The 21534-nt window shown below is 38.2% G+C and overlaps 1 protein-coding gene across 2 annotated transcripts in view; it reads right to left on the bottom strand.

Annotated features, from left to right (window-relative positions):
- Window positions 1–20930, bottom strand: part of GTF3C3 (general transcription factor IIIC subunit 3) — a 40774-nt gene extending 19844 nt beyond the window's left edge. For both annotated transcript variants that reach the window (XM_047084036.1, XM_047084037.1), the window contains exons 1-8: window positions 20785–20930; window positions 19559–19670; window positions 16748–16938; window positions 15507–15630; window positions 7110–7301; window positions 6415–6580; window positions 3693–3840; window positions 3075–3147 (exon numbers count right to left, since the gene is read on the bottom strand). In XM_047084036.1, coding sequence (XP_046939992.1) covers window positions 3075–3147; window positions 3693–3840; window positions 6415–6580; window positions 7110–7301; window positions 15507–15630; window positions 16748–16938; window positions 19559–19670; window positions 20785–20886 — 1108 coding nt within the window. In that variant the 5' untranslated portion in view covers window positions 20887–20930. The remainder of the gene's footprint in view (window positions 1–3074; window positions 3148–3692; window positions 3841–6414; window positions 6581–7109; window positions 7302–15506; window positions 15631–16747; window positions 16939–19558; window positions 19671–20784) is intronic.
- Window positions 20931–21534: the final 604 nt, after the last annotated feature.

Raw genomic sequence — 21534 nt, 5'->3', positions numbered from 1 at the left:
ATAAGCTCCATGAGGATAAGGACTAATCTGACTCACAACTATATCCACAGCCTATTTCTTCTGTAGACAGTGGCTATGGCATACCTATTAAAGATATAGTGTGTACAGATGTGTAAATCAAAAATTTGATTTCAAGAATAATCACAAAGTAAAACTCAATGTTATGTTGAAAATAAGACACATGCCTGAAATCATATAACTCAGGAAGGTTGAAAACAAAATGGCAAACCAAAGATACAATAGGCAAATGAAAACAAAAAGAAAGCAGGGGTCACAATCTCATCAGACAAAGTAGAATTTGGATGAACTATATTTTAATAGAAATAAGAGGGTCACTTTATAATGCTATAGGACAGGGGTGTCTGGGTGGCTCAGTCAGTTGAGCGTCCGACTTCGGCTCTGGTCATGATCTCATGGTTCATGAGTTTGAGCCCCGCGTTGGGCTGTGTGTTGACAGCTCGGAGCCTGGAGCCTGTTTCGATTCTGTGTCTGTCTCTCTCTCTCTGCCCCTCCCCACTTGCGTGTGCTCTCTCTCTCTCTCTCAAAATGAACAAATATTATAATGCTATAGGACAGTGCCACTCAAAGGGAAGTCTGAAGCCTATAGTGGTCCACAAGCAGTTACCAGTTCTATCAGGTAAGTACAGAGATTGAGAATAATTATTTAGACACTTTAGTGGCAATTTGACAATGCTAAAGAAGGCAGTAGGTATTATTTACAGCCCCTACAGTTTAAATAATAGTTTATCAACTAACATATAGCAGCGGTATCTTTTTTTTAATTTATTTATTTTGAGAGAGAGAGAGTGTGTGTGTGCATGAGTAGGGGAGGAGCAGAGAGAGAGGGAGAGAGAAAATCCCAAGCAGGCTCCGTGCTAAGAGCAGTATCTTTTAAACCTCATTTTATTGTGAACCTCAATGGAAATGCTTATTAATCCACCAATAAATGTTCTCATTTTCAAAAATGCATATGAAAAACAAATTTTGCTTACATTGAAAGTGTTTTAATGTCCTAGTTGTCTGGATTATCTCTTTCTTTAAAGTTATTTTATCAACTCTAAGATGCCCGATTTCAGATGCACCATTATTTTATATACTAAGAGAGACAAACACCACTACTTTAACTGTGACATGTTGTTGATTTATGTTAAGATGTTTCCTGAATTCAGATATGTTAAATCATTAAGAAAGGAAGAGAGGGAGGGAGGGAGGGAGGGAGGGAGGGAGGGAGGGAGGGAGGAAGGAAGGAAGGAAGGAAGGAAGAAGGAGGAATGGCCAATGAAACTCAGCAAAATATATTAAACAAAATGACTAACAAACATATCTACAATTAAAAGTTGAACATAATTCTATTTTTCCTTAATATTTTCAAAATAATAGCAGTATATTTCAACATGACTTAATTTTTTAGAAGAAAGATCTCAAACAGAGGCGCCTGGGTGGCTCAGTCAGTTGAGCATCTGACTCTTGATTTTGGCTCAGGTTATGATCTCTCGGTTCATGGGCTCGAGCCCCGTGTTTGAGCTCTGTACAGACGGCACGGAGCCTTGGAATTCTTTCTCCCTCTCTCTTTCTGCCCCTCCGCCACTCATGCCTTCTCTCAAAATAAATAAACTTAAAAAAAAAGAAAAATTATGGCTGCAAAACAACTTAACTGAGACTCAACTCTAGTTTAGGCCAGGTCCAAGAAAACTATCAAAATTGACAGAGTCCTTCAGAGACCCTAATGCATGCTCTCATGCCATTGTAATTCCTACTCTTTACTACTCATTCACTACACATTCATTATCCAAGATCCTCAACCAAAGCACCTTATCTAATCCTGTCCATACCAAGTAGTGCTCCTACACCCTGGGACCTCAGTCTGATATGCACCTCCTCTTGGGTGTTCGCTTAAATTATACTTCTAGAAACCTCCTCTGATCTTAGTATATTGCTTTTCTCTATTTTCCCATAATGTCAGGTTTACTACAGAGATGATCACACTGTTCCTATTAAAATTAAATTGTATACATTTCCTTTGAATCCCACTCCCCCATGTCCTTAAGGGCAGGAAATATACTCATCCTCTGTATATTCCCCACACACCCAGCATAGAATCTTATAAGAAACTCTTATTTAACTGGGCTCTTCATTCCCCAACAACTTTTCACTTCAATATTTATCTTTCCTGTGTCTTATTTGTGCCTTGTTCTCTATGAATTAGCACACAAATTGACTGTAAAAATGAATTACTACTTTACATTAGGATAGATCCATTAAAAAAAAAAGGCTTTTGTTTTTGAATAATTATGCCTTAACCCAAAGGATTATATAATGATGGAATTTTTAGGCTTCATGACTGCCAGGGAGAGAAGTATTTTGAAGCAGGCAGTACTCAGGTAACAAGTGTCTTCCCACTTCCCCACCACCACCAAAAGCCTCATGGGGTAGAGGTGGAAGGTACTACATAGGAATTTCCTCACAAGAAAAGGGACATCTATTTTGCCCAGAGTTCAATTTTATTACAACCTCAGACAGGGTCTTGCATGCTAATATTTGCACAGAACAGGTTACTGGGTGTGATACAAAGGAAAAAGCTGAAAGAGATACTGCAAGCCATACTTCAGGTATGACTTTCTAGCCAGATCCCTAACTACATACTTTAAGTTTTCAAAGATAGTAATCATATCAGTTTCTACTTTTTATGTGAATGCTTAAGTTTGAAGTAGATTTTTTTCAAGGAGAGTATTTTAAGTCCTTCCTAAAAATTAAATTGCTTTATATCCAAATGTTTTTGATAGCTGTTTCAGTAATCCATTCTTTGTTCACGTATCACTAAAAAGACCTGGATCAATGAGAAATGCCATGTTCAAATGGATGTACTGAGAAGTAAAAAGGGACCGAAAACAATTTTTTAAAAAGATGTCTTGTGAGTAAATATCCATAGGAAAAGGATATGAAATCTCTATAAAGAAAAAAATGCTTCTGGGACAACTTGTTATGAGAACATTTAACTATCAATTTCTAAATGCCACATTATAAAAAAGAGAGGATTATGTATACTATCCACTCTACGCAGAAGGAACTACAACCTTTATTCTCTTCTGAAGTGCCTTCTTCTGTAGTTTTTTTTTCCAGCACAATTCCAGAAAAATCTGTTATTACCTAAAAGAATGGAAGAAAAAAAGGAAATGATATAATAGATACATATGAAAAACCTTTTCACAATGCAAAGATTTGTACAGTTAATTCAAATAATATATAGTTCATCCTAAATGAACTATAAAAAGCAACAAATCTCTTTAAAATAAGGAACCACTGTGATATATTGACATTTTTATGTCATATTAACTAAATGTTTAACAGAAGATACGTAACTCCCCTATATCAAACCAAACTACTGTTCCCAACAGCTTAGGAATGGAATCACAGCAACTGGTCTGGCTGCTCAGTCCTGCTACCCTGAAGTACAGGCTATCTGGCACCTGTGATAACGGCGAGAGCTTTTATCATATAACTATACTTTACCTTTCATATGGAATTACTATAGAATCTAGAAATCTGTTTCCATATAGATTTTACAAATATAACTTAGTGTATAAATAATTTAATTTTTTATAACTCAAGTGAGGAATTGTCAATTTGTAAGAATTTCCAAAATGCAGAAATGTGTCCTAAATCTAAGAGAGAAACACATTACATGTTCCTACCTCCAAAGCTCTGTCATACTGTTTGTTAGAAATATATAGTTCAGCTGCTACATTAACATCTTCCATGGAAACAAGACCCTGATGTTTTGAAAAAGCTTCTTCAATTATGTTAATAGCTGAAGTAACATCATTGGCTTCATAGTAACTCCTGAAAAAATAAATGACAAAATGGATGAATACTTATTTAATTCAGATTATAAAACTCACATCCTTGCTCAGACCATCCATTACCTATGATTTCCATTTTCTTAAAATCAGAGAGGAGAAAAAACTTTTCCTTAAGATCATAATCATAGCTGATCCAGAGAAAAATGGGCAATGCCCATTTGACAATGCCATCATGTCAAGCCCCTCACTCTACAAAAGCTACCTCATACCATTCCAGCTCATCCTATCACCCAATTCCAACAACTGTTCCACCTCAGTGGGGTCTACAAAGCATCGATCTACCTGTTTCACTGTCCTGCAGCCTCTTGTCTTCACTTTCCTCCTTCTCCATAGACCAACATTGTAATTACTCCCTTGTGCATCTCCTCACTTCTCCTGTCCTTCTGTCCCTTCTGATAAAGTCATGTGATAAAATCCCAACCCTTGTTAATCCAAATATGCCTACTCTTCACAACCACTTGTCAAGCTGACCATGCTGACTGGACTCACTCTAAATTAATGATCACTAGCCTCAAGTGGGCTCATGGTGCTATCAGCAGTCTTGCTACAGTTACCTTGTGCAATACTTTTCAAACCTGAATATGCATACAAAGTAACTGGGCATCTTGTAAAAAGGCATATTCTGATTCAGTAGAGCTGGGGCAGGACTGAGATTCTAATTTATGACAGGTTCCTAGGTGATACAAATGCTGCAGCAAGGCCCCAAAGACCTAGACAACCGCTTCTCATCTCTCCCTTCAAACCTCCAAAACTCTCTGATCCTGTCAGCTGATGACCTTGCTTCTTAGTTTGCAGAGAACCAGATCATGACATCCCACACACTTCCAATACATCTTCCTACTTACACACACCCATGGCCATATATTCCACATTCTCCACCTATAAGGCAAACCCCCAACTAGATCCCATTCTCTCCAACCTACTCAAGGATATCACTCAAGCAACTGTCCCTTCTCTCATGAATCTTCAGTGTGTTCCTCAATTGTGGATTACACCAGCTGAATACAAATCCACTGTAATTTTTCCCAACTTAAAAATTATCTCTTACCCCTACAACCCATTCTAATTATCCTCTCATTCCTCTGCTCCCCTTATAAATTTCTCCAGAGCTGCCAATACTCCAGGAACCCTCACCCCATCTCCAACGTCAATACTCAGTCCTCATTTTACATGCTCTATCTGGACTATTTCATCCCTCCTCCTTGCAGTGCTTTCTTCAATACATTTCTAGTATATCATGTTCTCTTAGTTTCTTCCTACTTCACTGCCCATTTCCTTTCAGTCTCCCTGCTGCTTCCTCCTGATTTTCCTGATTTCTAAACACTGGAGTGCCTCAGGGTTTAGTCCTAAGAACTCTTCCCTTGTCTGTGTGTGTGTGTGTGTGTGTGTGTGTGTGTCTCCCTCTCTCTCTCTTTCATACACACACACCCACCCATCTCCTATTAGAAAATCGTTGAGTTCAGCCTTAAAATACACCCAGAATCTGATTACTTCTCACCACCTGCACTTTTATCCTGGTCCAGGCTACTATTATCCCTTCCACAGATTACTGCACTAACCAGATCAAGATGGTTGATCCTAGATTGAAATACCATTTACAGATACCTCTAGAAAAGAGAGCTTACAAGACATTATTTAGCCAAAATGTTTCCTGCTTTGCTTTGATGTACAGCATGTCAGAGAAGTATAGTAGCATATAATATTTTATCTTTTATTTTTATTTTCAAATTTTTATTTAAATCCTAATTAGTTAACATATAGTGTAATATTGGTTTCAGGAGAATTTAGTGATTCTTCACTTATATATAACACCCAGTGCTCAACATAAGTGCCTCCTTAATACCCATCACCCATCTAATCCATCCCCCACTGACCTCCCTCCATCAACCCTCAGTTTGTTCTATAACGTTAAGTCTCTTGTGGTTTGCTTCCCTCTCTTTTTATTCCCTTCTCCTTTGTTAATCTGTTTTGTTTCTTACATTCCACATGAATGAAATCATGGTATTTGTCTTTCCCTGACTGACTTATTTCACGTACCATAATACACTCTAGTTCCATCCACGTCATTGAAAATGGGATATTTTAAAATAAAATATATACCACAGTCAGTGCTGTGTCAACCACAAAGAAAAATTTTTGTTTTAAGATGTTATTCTAGTACTAACTAAAGATACAATTATAGAAAACCCCAGACCACAAACATTTCAATAGCATATTTACAACTAATCTAATATTATTGCAAATGTACATCAACTAAGTTATGGAAACCTAGGAACCTAATCATCCTTTTAGAACATGCCCCATTTTTAAACTTCAGAACACTTGAAGGTAACTGTATATACAAATTTTTCTAAGTAATCACACAGTTGACTTGGAAACAGAAAATTACTGAAAAAAAAAACCCACCTCTATATTTAAGCACAATATAAAATATAGGAAATAAAACACTTCTTTTAACCTCAATAAAAAATATATTCTACTTCAAATATGTGCTTTGACGTGTAAAATAAGATGATTATCAGGAGCATCTATATATACTTCACTCCGAACTTACTTTGCCATATCTCTAGTCAACTGCATAAAACGTTCTCCATCAGATGGAGATAAAAGGTTTAAAATACGCCTATAACCATCCATTGCCATTTTATGATCCCCCATTTGTTCATAAAGGCTTGATCGCTCCCACAGGTAACGGACATTAGTAGGTTCATATTTAAGAGCTAAAAAGAAAAAAGAGAATACAAATTATGGATTTATCACAAAAAGGTGTTCATGATACTTGGGTATGACCAATTCTCTTTTCAGAAAATTAAATGAACGCTCTAAACTAATTGTCTAATAGAACTAAGTGGGTTACTCTGGAACAAATCTATCTTCACAGGAACTCTCAGTTAGGTTTACTCTAAGACCAGACAGAACCTGAATCTCTACATTAATCTTCATTTGGTAACTTAGTGTGATGTTAACCCTCAAGGAACAGCTTAGAACCAACAATGATCTCAGTAGGAAATTGAAGGTAGTGTTCTACCAACTTTTGTGCCATATTAGCTCACACTATAAAGTTGCTGATAAACATGAAAGCAGACAGGCTCCAAATACTTAACCCTGGGATGACAGAATATAGGGATGACAGAATACAAGGAATAAATACATTTCAGCTAACATCACCCCAGAGTAGCAAGTACAATTATCAAAAAATATATTATGTAACATTTTTATCAAACAAAATAAGAAAAACATTTTAATTACCTTTTGTGTAGCAAAAAATAGCTTGCTTAATATTATCTTGTTCCAGAGACATTTCTGCCAATCTAACCCATTCTTCAGTGTCACTGGGATTTAAATGTGCAGCAATCAACTCAAACTGCAGAGACTTCTCCATGTCACCTTGGTCCTCATATATCATGGCCAGAGTAGAGAATGGCTCATAAGCCAGAGGAGCTATAATGAATTAAAAAAAACAAATTCCACTGACTGAGGAAAGAAGCATGAGATGATGCAATCCTGTGGCTCAAATTATGATCTTGTAATAATTAAACTCTTTTAAACACCTAGCAGAATTATACAAACTACTTGATGGAATTTAGAAGGTATCATTTCATGAAAAACTCTATTCTCCACTATGTGCTCCTTATGAAAATCCCCCTTTGCTAAGGCTAAACATGGCTTAATAACTGAGTGAATTCATCCCAATGAGCATCAGCACATCAGTGTTGAATCTTCATGATCCAACAAACACAGGCATATGGAATGAATGGACTGAGGATATCTAAACTGCACCTAAATCCAGGATATCAAAATGAATAGTTGATCTGCATTTCTGAAATGTTTCTGAAATGAAGTTCTAAAATCACAAGGAATTAAAGTCAAAGTTATTGTCAAAAATAAACAACTATAAACTAATATAAAGGAAAAGATAATATTGCAATGTAGGAACCAAACAACATATTCTCAAGAAAAAAGTGTGGTTTATCTTATTTCTCAGATAGAAAAGAAAAAGCAGTGACCTCAAGTTATCCTAATAAGCAATGCAGGAAATTTTTAAAGTAAACTGTATGTCCAATGTGGGGCTTAAACTCACAACTCCAAGATCAAGAGTTACGTGCTCTACCAACTGAACCAGCCAGGTGCTCCAATCCAGGAAATGTTTAACAAGGCTTCAGGAAGGTTGGCTGGGACGATGGTAGAGTAGGCGGACCCTAACCCCACTTCATCCCATGGATGCAACTAGATAACACTGATATCAGCATAAATAATCCAGAAAACGATCTGAAGACCGGCAGAACAAAAACCACAATAAAAGGTATAGAAGAGGTCACAATGAAGAAAGTATGAAGTGTGAAGACACAGTCTGGGAGACAAAGAGGGCTGTCTGCAACAGGAAGGAAGCCAGTGGTGCAAAGAAGGAACCTTCACACTGGAGAGCCCACAAATGGTGAGGTGAATCCCCATAATATTTGCCTTTGAAAGCGAGAGGAGCCGAGTTTCGTTGAGTTCTTATAACCAATGGGACTTAAAGTCTGTAATTTTAAAAATCCACCAGCATGGCTCTAGGAGACCCGAGAGGATATTAGCAAGCAAAGTCCCTACCCTTAGATAGCACAAAAAACAGGCCACGCAGATACCATGCAGAACCAGCAGCTTGAAAGATACCAGGGGCAGATGGAAGGGAGAGTGATTTGTTCATCTCAGAGCACGTCCCAGAGAGACAGGGATCACGGGGAGACCCCTCCAGGAACAAAGGAGCTAGCAGGCGTCATCTCCCTACCCATCTACCCCCAGCATAAACAACAACCACCTGCAGGAACCAACACTCGCTACCTAACTTGTTTAAAGCAAGCCCTGCCCCCTTGCACTTTGGCAGATCCACCCTTCCTAGCCAAACTGGCCTTAGTCCCCGTTACAGGCCCTTCCCCCAGAAGATCAGTGCAAACCACAGACACCACATCTCCCAACCTGCAAGTTGTGTGGGACTTCAAACGCGGCAGCTGCAAGTGGTGGCAGGTCTCATTTTGCAAGCAGACCACTGCACACCTTGTTAAAATGCAATCCACTTCTGCTAGGGACCAAACAATGCCCACAATAGGCAAAGAGAGCCTCTGCAGACAACTGAACTGAAAGAAAAAGAGGCCAAGACTCAACAGCAGAGCACACAAGACACATATAGGAGACACTCCCTGAAGCACGAGGCCCTGGGGAACAGGGGACACTGGACTACAGTGCACTACAGGACCTCTTCTTCATAAGGATATTATCGTTAAGAGCAAGAGAAGTAGCTGATTTTTCTAACATAAAGAAACAGACACAGAAAGTCAGACAAAATGAAGAGACAGAGAACTATCTCCCAAATGAAAGTATAGAACCAAACCACAGCAAGAGACCAAAGCAAAATGGATACAAATACGCTTGATACAGAATTTAAAGTAATGATCATAAAGATACTCACTGGACTTGAGAAAAGAATGGAAGACATCAGTGAGACCCTTAACACAGAGCTAAAAAAGAATCAATCACAGATGAAGAACATAATAAATGAAATTAAAATACACTTAATGGAATATCAGTCTGGATAAAGCAGAAGAACAAATTAATGACCTAGAAGACACAGTAATGGTAAGTAACCCAGCTGAGCAAAGGAGAGGAAAGAAAATTATGCAAATTGGGAAGTATTAGGAAACTCAATGACTCCATCAACCATAACATAGTAACATAGTAACATGTGTATTATAAGGATCTCAGAAGAAGAGAGAGAAGGGGGCAGAAATTTTATTTGAAGATATAACAGCTGAAAACTTCCCCAATCTGGGGAAGGAAACAGATCCAGCTCCTGGAGGCAGAGATACCTCCAAAAATTCAATAAGGAGGTTCACACCAAGACACATAGTAATTAAAATAGCAAAGTGCACTAATAAGGAAAAAATATAAAAATAGCAAGAGAAAAGAAGACAGTTACACACAAGGGAAATCCTATGAGGCTATCAGATTTTTTAGCAGAAATTTTACAGGCTGTAAGAGAGTGGCATGATATATTCAAAGTGCTAAAAGGGGAAAATCTGTAGACAAGAATACTCTATCCAACAAGGCTATCATTCAGAATGAAGAAGAGATAAAAAGTTTCTCAGACAAACAAAAAATAAAGGAGTTCATCACCACTAGACCAGCCCTACAAGAAAATTAAAGGGGACTCTTTGAATGCAAATGAAAGACCCTACATGAAAGTATGAAAAGTAAAAAACACGAAAGTAAAAATATTTCTGCAAAAATAAGTCAAAGCATTCATAAAATAAAAGGATGTGAAATATGACACTATGTATCTAAAACATGGAGGGGAGAGAAGAATGGGCTTAAGCGACCATCAACTTAATATAGACTGCTATTTGCAAAAGATTTTATATGCGAACCTAATGCCAAACACATAAAAAACCAGTAATACATATGCAAAAAAATAAAGAGACAGGAATCAAAGTATATCATTAAAAAAAGCCAACAGGGGCGCCAGGGTGGCTCAGTCGGTTGAGCGACCGACTTCGGCTCAGGTCATGATCTCACGGTTTGTGAGTTCGAGCCCCGCATCAGGCTCTGTGCTGATGGCTCAGAGCCTGGAGCCTGCTTCGGATTCTGTGTCTCCCTCTCTCTCTCTGCCTCCCCCACCCCACTCATGCTCTGTCTCTCTCTGTCTCAGAAATAAATAAACATTAAACAGTTTAAAAAAAAAAAAAAAGCCTACAAACCATGAAAGAGCAAGAGAAGAAAGAATCAGAGAAAATATGCAGAAACAACCACAAAACAAGTAACAAAATAGTAATACATATCTATCAATAATTACTTTGAATGTAAATGGACTAAATGCCACTATCAGAAGACAGTGTGACAGAATGGATAAAAAATTAACACCCATGTATATGCTGCCTACAAAAGACTCATTTCAGATTGAAAGACACCTGCAGATTCAAAGTGAAGGGATAGAGAAACATTTATCGTGCAAATGGATGTTAAAAGAAAGCCAGGGTAGCAAGACAACAGACTTTAAAACAAAGAGTTTGGGGTACCTGTCTGGCTCAGTCACTAGAGCATGCAACTCTTGACCTCGGGGTTGTAAGTATGAGCCCTACATTTGGTGTAAAGATTACTTAAAAAAAATAAAATCTACAAAAATATATATAATTAAATTTAATTTAATTTAATTTAAAAAAAAGACTGTAACAAGAGACAAGAGCTTGAGTGGCTCAGTTGGTTAAGGATTCAACTCTTGAATTTCAACTTAGGTCATGATCTCATGGTTTGTGGGTTTGCGTCCTACATTGGGCTCTGCACTGACAGTGCAGAGCCTGCTTGAGATTTGGTCTCCCTCTCTCTCTGCCCTTTCCCCACTCACTCTCTATCTCTGTCTCAAAATAAATAAAAACATTTTTAAAAATTTTAAAAAGAGACAAAGAAGGATATTATATAATAATAAGGGGGCCAATCCAACAAGAGGATATAACAATTGTAAATATTTATGCACTCACCATGGAAGCACCCAAATACATAAAAACAGTTAATAACAAATATAAAGGAAATAACCAGTAATAATACAATAGTAGTAGAGGATGTAAGTGATGTCCACTTATAACAATGGACAGATCATCCAAACAGAAAATCAGCAAACAGTGGTTCTGAATGACACACTGGACCAGATGGATTTAACACACACATTCATAATAAAACAGCAGAATACACATTCCTTTCAAGTGCACATGGAACATTCTCTAGAACAGATCACATTTTAGGCCACAGAGAAAGTCTCAACAAATTAAAAAAAAAATTGAAGTCATACCACACATCTTTACTGACCACAAAACTATGAAACTAGAAATCAACTGTAAGAAAAAATCTGGAAAGAGCACAAATACATGGAAGCTAAATAACATGCTACTACACAATAAGTGGGTCAACCAAGAAATCAAACAAGAAATCAAAAACTACACGGGAACAAATGAAAACACAATGATCCAAAATCTTTCAGACACAGCAAAACTGGTTCTAAGAGTGAGTTTATAGCAATACAGGACATCAAGAAGCAAGACAATTTTCTTTCTTTTTTTTTTTAATTTTTTTTTAACGTTTTATTTATTTTTGAGACAGAGCATGAATGGGGGAGGGGCAGAGAGAGAGGGAGACACAGAATCGGAAGCAGGCTCCAGGATCTGAGCCATCAGCCTAGAGCCGGACGTGGGGCTCGAACTCACGGACCATGAGATCGTGACCTGAGCCGAAGTCGGCCGCTTAACCGACTGAGCCACCCAGGCACCCCGCAAGACAATTTTCAAATAAACAACCTAACCTTATGGGCGCCTGGGTGGCGCAGTCGGTTAAGCGTCCAACTTCAGCCAGGTCACGATCTCGCGGTCCGTGAGTTCGAGCCCCACGTCAGGCTCTGGGCTGATGGCTCAGAGCCTGGAGCCTGTTTCCGATTCTGTGTCTCCCTCTCTCTCTGCCCCTCCCCCGTTCATGCTCTGTCTCTCTCTGTCCCAAAAATAAATAAAAACGTTGAAAAAAAGAAAAAAAAAAAACCTAACCTTATATCTAAAGAAGCTAGAAAAAGAAGAATAAAACCCAAACCCGGCAAAAGGAAGGAAATAATAAAGATCAGAGTGGAGGGGCACCTGGCTGGCTCAGTGGGTATACAATACTCTTGATCTCAGATTGTGATTTCAGCCCCACACTGGGTACAGAGATTACCTAAAAATAAAACCTTAAAAAAAAAATTAGAGCAGAAACAAATGATAAACTAAAAAAAAAATAGAACAGATCAATGAAACCAGGAGCTAAGTTCTTTGAAAAGATCAACAAAATTGATAAACCTTTAGTAAAATTATCAAAAAAAGGAAAAAAAAAAAGTGAGAGGACCCAAATAAACAAAGTCACAGACGAAAGGAGAGAAATAACCAACACCACAAAAATACAAAAATTGTAACAGAAAATTATGAAAATCTTTATGTCAAAAAATTAGACAACTTAGAAGAAATAAATAAATTCCTAGAAACATATAACCTACCAAGACTGAAGCAGGAAGAAATAGAAATTTTGAACAGACCAATAGCAGTAATGAGACTGAAGCAGTAATCAAAAAACCAAAAGTCCAGGATTAGACAGCTTCAGAGGTAAAATCTACCAAACATTTATTTTTTTTTATGTTTATTTATTTTGAGAGCAAGTGTGCATGCACACACATCAGCAGGGGAGGGGCAGAGAGAGAGGGAGATAAAGAATCCCAAGCAGGTTCCATGCTGTCAGCACAGAGCCTGATGCAGGGCTGGATCTCACAAACTGTGAGATCGTGACCTAAGTCGAAACCAAGAGTTGGACACTTAACCGACTGAGCTACCCATGTGCCCCTTAGCAAACATTTAAAGAAGAGTTAATACCTATTCTCCTCAAACCATTCCAAAAATATAAGAGGAAGGAAAACTTCCAAATTCACTCTAAGAGGCCAATATTACCCTGATACCAAAACAAGATAAAGACACCACAAAAAGAGAGAACTACAGGCTTGTATCTCTCATGAATACAGATGCAAAAATCCTCAACATATTAGCAAACTAAATCCAACAATACATTAAAAAATCATACAACACAATCAAATGGGATATTCCCAGGATGTAAGGGTGGTTCAGTTTTCACAAAAAATCAACATTATACATCACATCAATAAGAGAAAGGATGAAAACTACATGATCATTTCAACAGATGCAGAAAAAGCATTTGAAAAAGTACAACATCCACTCATGATAAAAATCCTCTGCAAAGCAGATCTAGAGGGAACATACCTCAACATAATAAGGGCCTTATATGAAAAACCCACAACCAATATCACACTCAATGGTAAAAAACTGAGAGCTTTTACCCTAAGATCACAAACAAGACAAGGATGTCCACTCTCATCACTTTTATTTGACATAGTACTGGAAGTCCAAGCCACAGTAATTAGACAATATAAAGAAATAAAGAGCATCCAAATTGGTAAGGAAGAAATAAAACTCTATTTGTAGATGACTTGAAGACTCCACCAAAAAACTATTACAACTGATAAATGAATTCAGTAAAGTCACAGGATACAAATCAATGTACATCAATCTGTTGCATTCCTATATACTAATAATGAAGCAGCAGAAAGTGAAATCAAGAAAACAATCCCAAGGGCACCTGGCTGGCTCAGCTGGTAAAGCATGTGGCTCCAGATCTCGGACTCATGAGTCCAATGTAGGGTGTAGAGCTTATTAAAAAAAAAGGGGGAGGGGGGCAGATACCTGGGTGGCTCAGTGAGGTGGGCAACCAACTCTTTGATATTGGCTGAGGTCATGATCTTGCAGTTGTAGGATCAAACCCCACATCAGGCTCTGCACTAGGCATGGAGCCTGCTTGCAATTCTCTCTCCCTCTCTCTCTGCCCCTCCCCCACTCACTTGCTCTCTCAAAATAAATAAATAAACCTTAAAAATAAAATAAAAACAGAACTACCCTATGACTCAGTAATTGTATTACTGAGTATTAACCCAAAAAATACAAAAACACTAATTTGAAGGGATACATACACCTCAATGTTTATAGCAGCATTATTTATAACAGCCAAACCATGGAAACAGCCCAAATGTCCATCAATAGATGAATGGATAAAGAAGATGGTGTGTGTGTGTGTGTGTGTGAGTGAGTGTTATTTGGCCATAAAAAAAATGAAATCTTGCCATTTGCAATACGGATAGAGCTAGAGAGTATAAAGCTAAGTGAAATAAGTCAGTCAGAGAAAGACAAATACCATATGATTTCACTCATATGTGGAATTTAAGAAACAAAACAAATGAGCAAAGAAAAAAAGAGGGAGAGAGAGAAACCAAAAAACAGATTCTTAATAGAGAACAAACTGATGGTTACCAGAAAGGAGGTGGGTCAGGGGATAGGGGTGAGTAAGAGGGTATAGGGATTAAAGAGTACATTTATCATGATGAAAAAAATAAAATTAACAAAGAAAAAACCAAAGACCTCTAAAAGGACCCTTGCCCAGATAAGATGAAATGCCAAAATACTGAAAAGATAAATGAACAGTTCACTGTATTACAGTTACCCAAGCCACTACGCAGGTCACCATTTGGCAACGCATCAGGAAAACAAAATGACAAATATAAGTGATTAATCAAAGAGTCACTTCTGAAGATATCCTTCAATGAGCCCAAGATTTGCAGTTTAATGAAAAATGACATATGTAAATTGTGTCTTTTACCAAAAAGTAGATTAAAATAATCTAGCTCTGCCTAATCTGGAAAATGAAAGAAAAAAAAGAACACGTGGTTTCAACACGTGTCATATTTAAAAAACACTAATGCTCCAAAAGTCTAAAAACCCCAAAATGAAACATTAAAAAACAAACAAAAACAAAAAAAAAGGCTATATGAGTTCAATAAATATTAATATTACATTAAGTCATACTCTATGATTTTCATTTTCTTGGTAATGATTTCTACTGAATATGAAAAATGGCAAATCACTATTATCACAATCATTTCCAAGCTTCTGAATATTTTTTCCAAATAGTACAGTGAAGTGCTCATCCACTTGTTTTAAGGCACACTATTACACTGCTATTGTCAATAATCCCCCCTACAGAAAACACCTTGTCTTATGATTTCCATGCACATCAATATTGCCTCCTCCCGTTCTCCTCGAGCAAAGCGAATGTTGGCTTCACCCATGAGACCCCTCAGAGCTCTGGGAAGTTTACTTCGAGGTCTTTTCTCCTGTATAGAAAAAAAATGACATTTAGACTAAAATATAGTAGTGTCTTAGATTTCAATTCCAACCAAATTAATAAATGCAGAACATAATGAAACTGAAATTTCCCTTTAAAATTTCTCAATATTCTAAATTGAGAAATAAGGACTAAATGACTATAATTCTAACCCATTAATATTAAAGTCTATATTTCAGGAAAAAGTCTAAAACTAATCTCAAGAAGAAAAAGAAATATTGTATAACATTCTCCAAAAAGGAACACCTCAGAAAACTAAAACAAACTTCCTACAGTAGAAAGTTCAAACCACAGTGAAGTATATAAAGTAAAAATCAAAGTGGTCAAGAATTATTAATTACTAACTAGAATAATAACAAATGTAGAACCTGATGTTGCAAAATGGATTTATGTGCCACTAAACTTATAACCTACTGAAGATCCTCCTTCCTTCTAATTTATCTACTCAGAAGAAAGTTGGTTAAAAAGTTATAATATGGGGGGCGCCTGGGTGGCGCAGTCGGTTAAGCGTCCGACTTCAGCCAGGTCACGATCTCGCGGTCCGTGAGTTCGAGCCCCGCGTCAGGCGCTGGGCTGATGGCTCAGAGCCTGGAGCCTGTTTCCGATTCTGTGTCTCCCTCTCTCTCTGCCCCTCCCCTGTTCATGCTCTGTCTCTCTCTGTCCCAAAAATAAATAAACGTTGAAAAAAAAATTAAAAAAAAAAAAAAAGTTATAATATGGAACTTTTAACAGCAAAACTATAGCATATTTTGACACATGCAATAATTAAGGTTTTACATTTTAAAAAATCTCTACGGTGAAACATAAGAAAGTAGGTGACTCAGTCAGTTAAGCGTCTGACTCTTGGTTTCAGCTCAGGTCATGATCTCACTGGCCTGTTTCGGATCCTCTGTTTCTGTCCCTTCCCTGCTCATGTTTACAGGCTCTCTCTCTCTCTCTCTCAAAATAAATAAAAAGAAAAAAAAAAAAACGTAACAGTTGTCTCATGATATTTCCTTTTTTACAGTTTGAATTCTTTCCAAATATACGTATAATTTAAAGATCTTTTCCAATTACTATGTCACATTTTTACATTATGTTTATAAAGACTAAAATAAATTATTTACTTTCATCATCTTCTTGGTTTCACGATTGAGAACCATCTCCAATACAAACACATCGCCTGCAGTGGGTTGCTCAGGTGTTTCTTCTTCCTCTTCTTCTTCTTCTTCCTCTTCCTCCTCATCATCTTCATTCTCTCCAAGCATGGAAGCAAAGACCTTGTGAACTGATCTACTGACTCCATCTGACGTTTCTCCTGAAGAAAGACACATGGAGATTGCCAACAAACAAAAACCCATTAGAACACTCGGTAGTCAAAAGGGAAAAAAATAATCCAGTATTTTCTGGAAGTAAAAGTAGAGAACAAACATTCCAAAACACAACCCAAAGAAGAAATCTGTTACAAAGTCATATATTTTACTCTGCAGGAACTGCTGACTCAACCTTTAGGCCTCATTAAGATGTACAGGAGAATTAAGTGGGAAATCAGAAGTGTACATAGTTAACACTTAAAAGCAGAGAGGAAAAAAAAATAAAAGAACTGTAAGACACAGACCTAAAAACTAAACAAGTCTGATGGTACACACCAGGTGGCATAGCATAGTGATTAAAGATAAGGCCTCCAGAGTCAAGCTGTCTGATTTCAAACTTCATCTCCAATTATCACTAACTGTATAACCTTGGGTAAATTACTGAAGCTCTCTGAACCTCAGTTTCCTCATTTGTAAAAGAGGTTAATAATAATGTCTGACAGGGGCATTTGGGTGGCTCAGTCGGTTAAGCGTCTGACTTTGGCTCAGGTCATGATCTCATGGTTCGTGAGTTCGAGCCTCACATCGGACTCTGTGCTGACACCTCAGAGCCTGGAGCCTACTTCAGATTCTGTGTCTCCCTAGTCTGTTCCTCCCCCACTTGTACTCTCTCTCTCTCTCTCAAAAATAAATAAAGATTAAAAAAACATTTTTTTTTAAATAATAATGTCAGAAAGACCAAAGAACTCTTGATCTTGGGGTTGGGAGTTCAAGCCCCATGCTGAGCACAGAGCTTATATGCATACATACATACACACAAACATACATAAATAGTGGTTGTACCACTTAAATAAATAGGTAGATAAATAAATACAGTACCATAATAATAATGTCTGCTTTAGGCTTACCCTAAGGATGAGGTGAGTTTTTATATATATGCACTTAGAATAATGCCCAGGATACAGTAAAAGCTTAATAGATGCTATTATTAAAATAGTATTATCATTTCAGGAACAAAATAATATGACATAATTCATTTGTATCTGAGGATGCCACTATAGTACAATAATTTTTGCAAGTTCATAATGATAACCTTAAATGATCATGTAATGCTTAAGTTTGAGGCCAATTTTCTGTTAAAGCAGAGACATGTGACATATTTTAGAAAAACTCCAATGAAACAGTTAAAATTTTATATACATTTTATATAATTTTACATAATTGTATTAAAAAACTTGCAAGCTTATTCACTTACATGAAATACGTCAAATCCCAAAGATGCTGGATAGACAAGATAGTTAATATGTTTGAGGAAGGACAAAAATTTTTAAAAACCCACATATTCTGAACAACAAATAAGTAATCATTCTTAAAAAGTCATAATGACCAGCTTCAAGAATTGTGAACATCCTAAATAAATGTAAGAATATGTACACAGAAGATCCAAGGGGCGCCTGGGTGGCGCAGTCGGTTAAGCGTCCGACTTCAGCCAGGTCATGATCTCGCGGTCCGTGAGTTCGAGCCCCGCGTCAGGCTCTGGGCTGATGGCTCAGAGCCTGGAGCCTGCTTCCGATTCTGTGTCTCCCTCTCTCTCTGCCCCTCCCCCGTTCATGCTCTGTCTCTCTCTGTCCCAAAAATAAATAAACGTTGAAAAAAAAATTAAAAAAAAAAAAAAGAAGATCCAAAAGAGTATACATACATACGGCCAGAATACATGAATTAAGCAAGGTTCCTGGATACAAGGTTAATATACAAAAATTACTCGTAGTTTTCTATCAGCAATAGAAACCTCCACTTGGTCCAAGGAGGCAGGAATAAAGCTGGTTTTCTGCATGTAAACTCTGTGTAAAAAGAGTTATTCACAGGGAAAAGAACCAGCCTCTACTTCTACCCCCTAGAACTAGAAAGTTTAATTTAGTTCTCATTCAGATACTATACACAAAGCTACATTCTAATTGACATTTCAGTATCCCATATAACTTGTCATGGGTAAATGGATACTATGAACTATTATCAGTATTCTGTTCACAAGGAAGGTATGTCAATCACTGGAAATTAATGAATTTGCAAACTAGTTCATCAATTAGACTCTGATGGCTGTAATTAGATGGGACTAACCAAATCTGGTATCTGCACTTGCAGAGCTGAGGACTGGATTCTCGAACGAGGCAGCATACCAAGAAATCTATACTGTGTGTAAGGACCCATCTGGGGCAGCCAACTGGACTTCCACACTGGCATTTTTTTATCTTATCTCCTATGACTAATGCAGTGGTTTGGAAGCTACTTTGTTTAGAAGCATAAATCATTACCATTGGGGGAGTATAGTCTGGAAATATTAGTAACCAAAAGGGCCAGTTTAAAAAACAGTGACTCTACAAAGGCTCCCAAATACTGATGTCAATTTGAAATACTTTTCCACAAAAATAACCCACAAAACTAACCATCACCATATTCAAAACCTCATCAAATATTTATTGAGCACCTATTATATGCCATGCACTATTATTATGCTACTGACAAACTAGATAATCCAGAATACCACTGCAATGAAAAAACAATGTTTTCATTAAATTATTAGGTACTCGTAACATTTAATGCAAGTAGCAAATGATTTTAACATACCTTCATTGACCTCATTGTCCTGCGATTTGCTGGAGTCAATTCCTGATGATGATGGAACTTCAGAGTCATGCGGATTTTCTTCAACTGATAACTTTCCTTTTTCCTGAACACTCTGTGATTGAAAATTAATAATTCCAAAAAATAATGCAGATTTAGTTCTCTACAGATGGGAATAGGGCATTTGCCTCATTTTCTATTTCTTTAAAACTTGAGCTTTGCATAAGTTTGAATACTGTCAAAGCATTTCAGTCTTATCCCTCACGACTGTCTGAATCAGTCACTTGTAAAAAATAATTTACTACATCTGGATTATTTCATGAATCTACACAGTATATCCTAGCTTTTTAAATGAAAAGAGATGGGTCTTTATTAGATGCATGAATTAGGAACGAATCCACCAATTAATTTCAAAGAGTGCGATATTTGTTTTCCCTCGGACTTCTTATAAGTGAAAGGATATGTAAAGTTCAGATATTCTAAAGTATCAAAAAATATGAGTGAAGATTTTATCAGAAAAGAAAACTCGCTTTCTTGTGGAAGATTACATCACACCACTGGGAGACTCCTCAGAAATGGGAGCTCGAACCCCTCGGTTTAAAAGTAAACTGAGGCCTGGGGCGCCTGGGTGGCGCAGTCGGTTGGGCGTCCGACTTCAGCCAGGTCACGATCTCGCGGTCCGTGAGTTCGAGCCCCGCGTCAGGCTCTGGGCTGATGGCTCGGAGCCTGGAGCCTGTTTCCGATTCTGTGTCTCCCTCTCTCTCTGCCCCTCCCCCGTTCATGCTCTGTCTCTCTCTGTCCCAAAAATAAATAAACGTTGAAAAAAAAATTTTTAAAGTAAACTGAGGCCTAAAGAAGAGAGGTGAGTTGCTCACCCGAACACAAAAAGAATCGGTGGCAAAACTACTAGAATCAGAAACACTGACGGGGTAGGGGAGGAGGGGGTTGGGGGAGGAGGGGGCTGGGGGAGGAGGGGGCTGGGGGAGGAGGGAAGAGAGACAGAGAAGAGGTTACCACAAAGACAAGCTTTTTGGTGGGAGATATTTCTTAAGAGGAGATTAACACAGGGATGAGAGGTGAGAACCCGCATTTGGGTAAGAAGGGGAAGAAGCTGCTAGGAAGTCCCGGCCCGCCCCATCACAGCGAATGGGGTCATCTGGGTCCCCCACATCTAGCTGCATTAGGGCGACACGACAGTGAGGGGCATCCTGGCCTGGCCATCGCCTCACTTTCTTCTCGCGGGTTTTTCTCTCTTCTCTCCGCCTTTCGAACTCCTCAAAGGAGATCTTCCCTTCCAGGTAGTCGATGAGCTCTGGGCTGAAACCCGACATTCCTGCTTCGGGGTGCGAATACGCAGCAACAAGAACCAGGACAGAGAACCGGAAAAAGCGAGACTTCCTAGATTTTACCCAGCTCCCGGGCGCGAGAAAAGCGACCCGGCGTCCTCCTGAGAAACGGGCCCGGCCTGCGCCGCAGCCGCTGCGCTCAGGTTCCGCAGGCGCATATGGTCCGGCAGCCTTCAAGGGGAGAGAGGGGCGGAGCCGGCCGCTCGGGTCCTCGCCTGCTGCCCTGGCTCAAATGTATTGTTTAAGAGGATTAGGGAGTTAAAAAAAAAAAAAAAATGCTTGAAAGAAATGTTCCTTAATCTAGATCGTTTCCCTCAATTCTTCATTCTCCTAATCCGCTTCCTTTTATGAATGTTTGTTCTTTAATTTGATCTTTTCTCTGGTGCATTTTCTTGATTTAACCAACTGCACTGCCACGTGCATGTTTCATTTTCCATTTTTCTCCTGCCACAGAAAGCTAAAGTCCTCTCCCAATTTGTGCTCTGAGTCTCATCTCCTCCACCATTAGTTTTCCCGTCTTCCACAAATTCTCAAACTCTCCCTTTCCTCAGGGCTCCTCAGTCTGTAAGTAAGTTTATCGGGACTTCACGTTCCACCTATCACTCCCACCCAAGTTTTCTTTTCTTGACAGTC

Source organism: Lynx rufus, unplaced genomic scaffold (assembly GCF_022079265.1).
Source record: "Lynx rufus isolate CCGP_SWC_20201006 ecotype Redwood Valley unplaced genomic scaffold, mLynRuf1.p SCAF_2, whole genome shotgun sequence".
NCBI classification, from domain to species: Eukaryota; Metazoa; Chordata; class Mammalia; order Carnivora; family Felidae; genus Lynx; species Lynx rufus.
The sequence above is the reverse complement of the archived record's forward strand: the minus strand, read 5'-3'. Positions and strand labels throughout refer to the sequence as shown.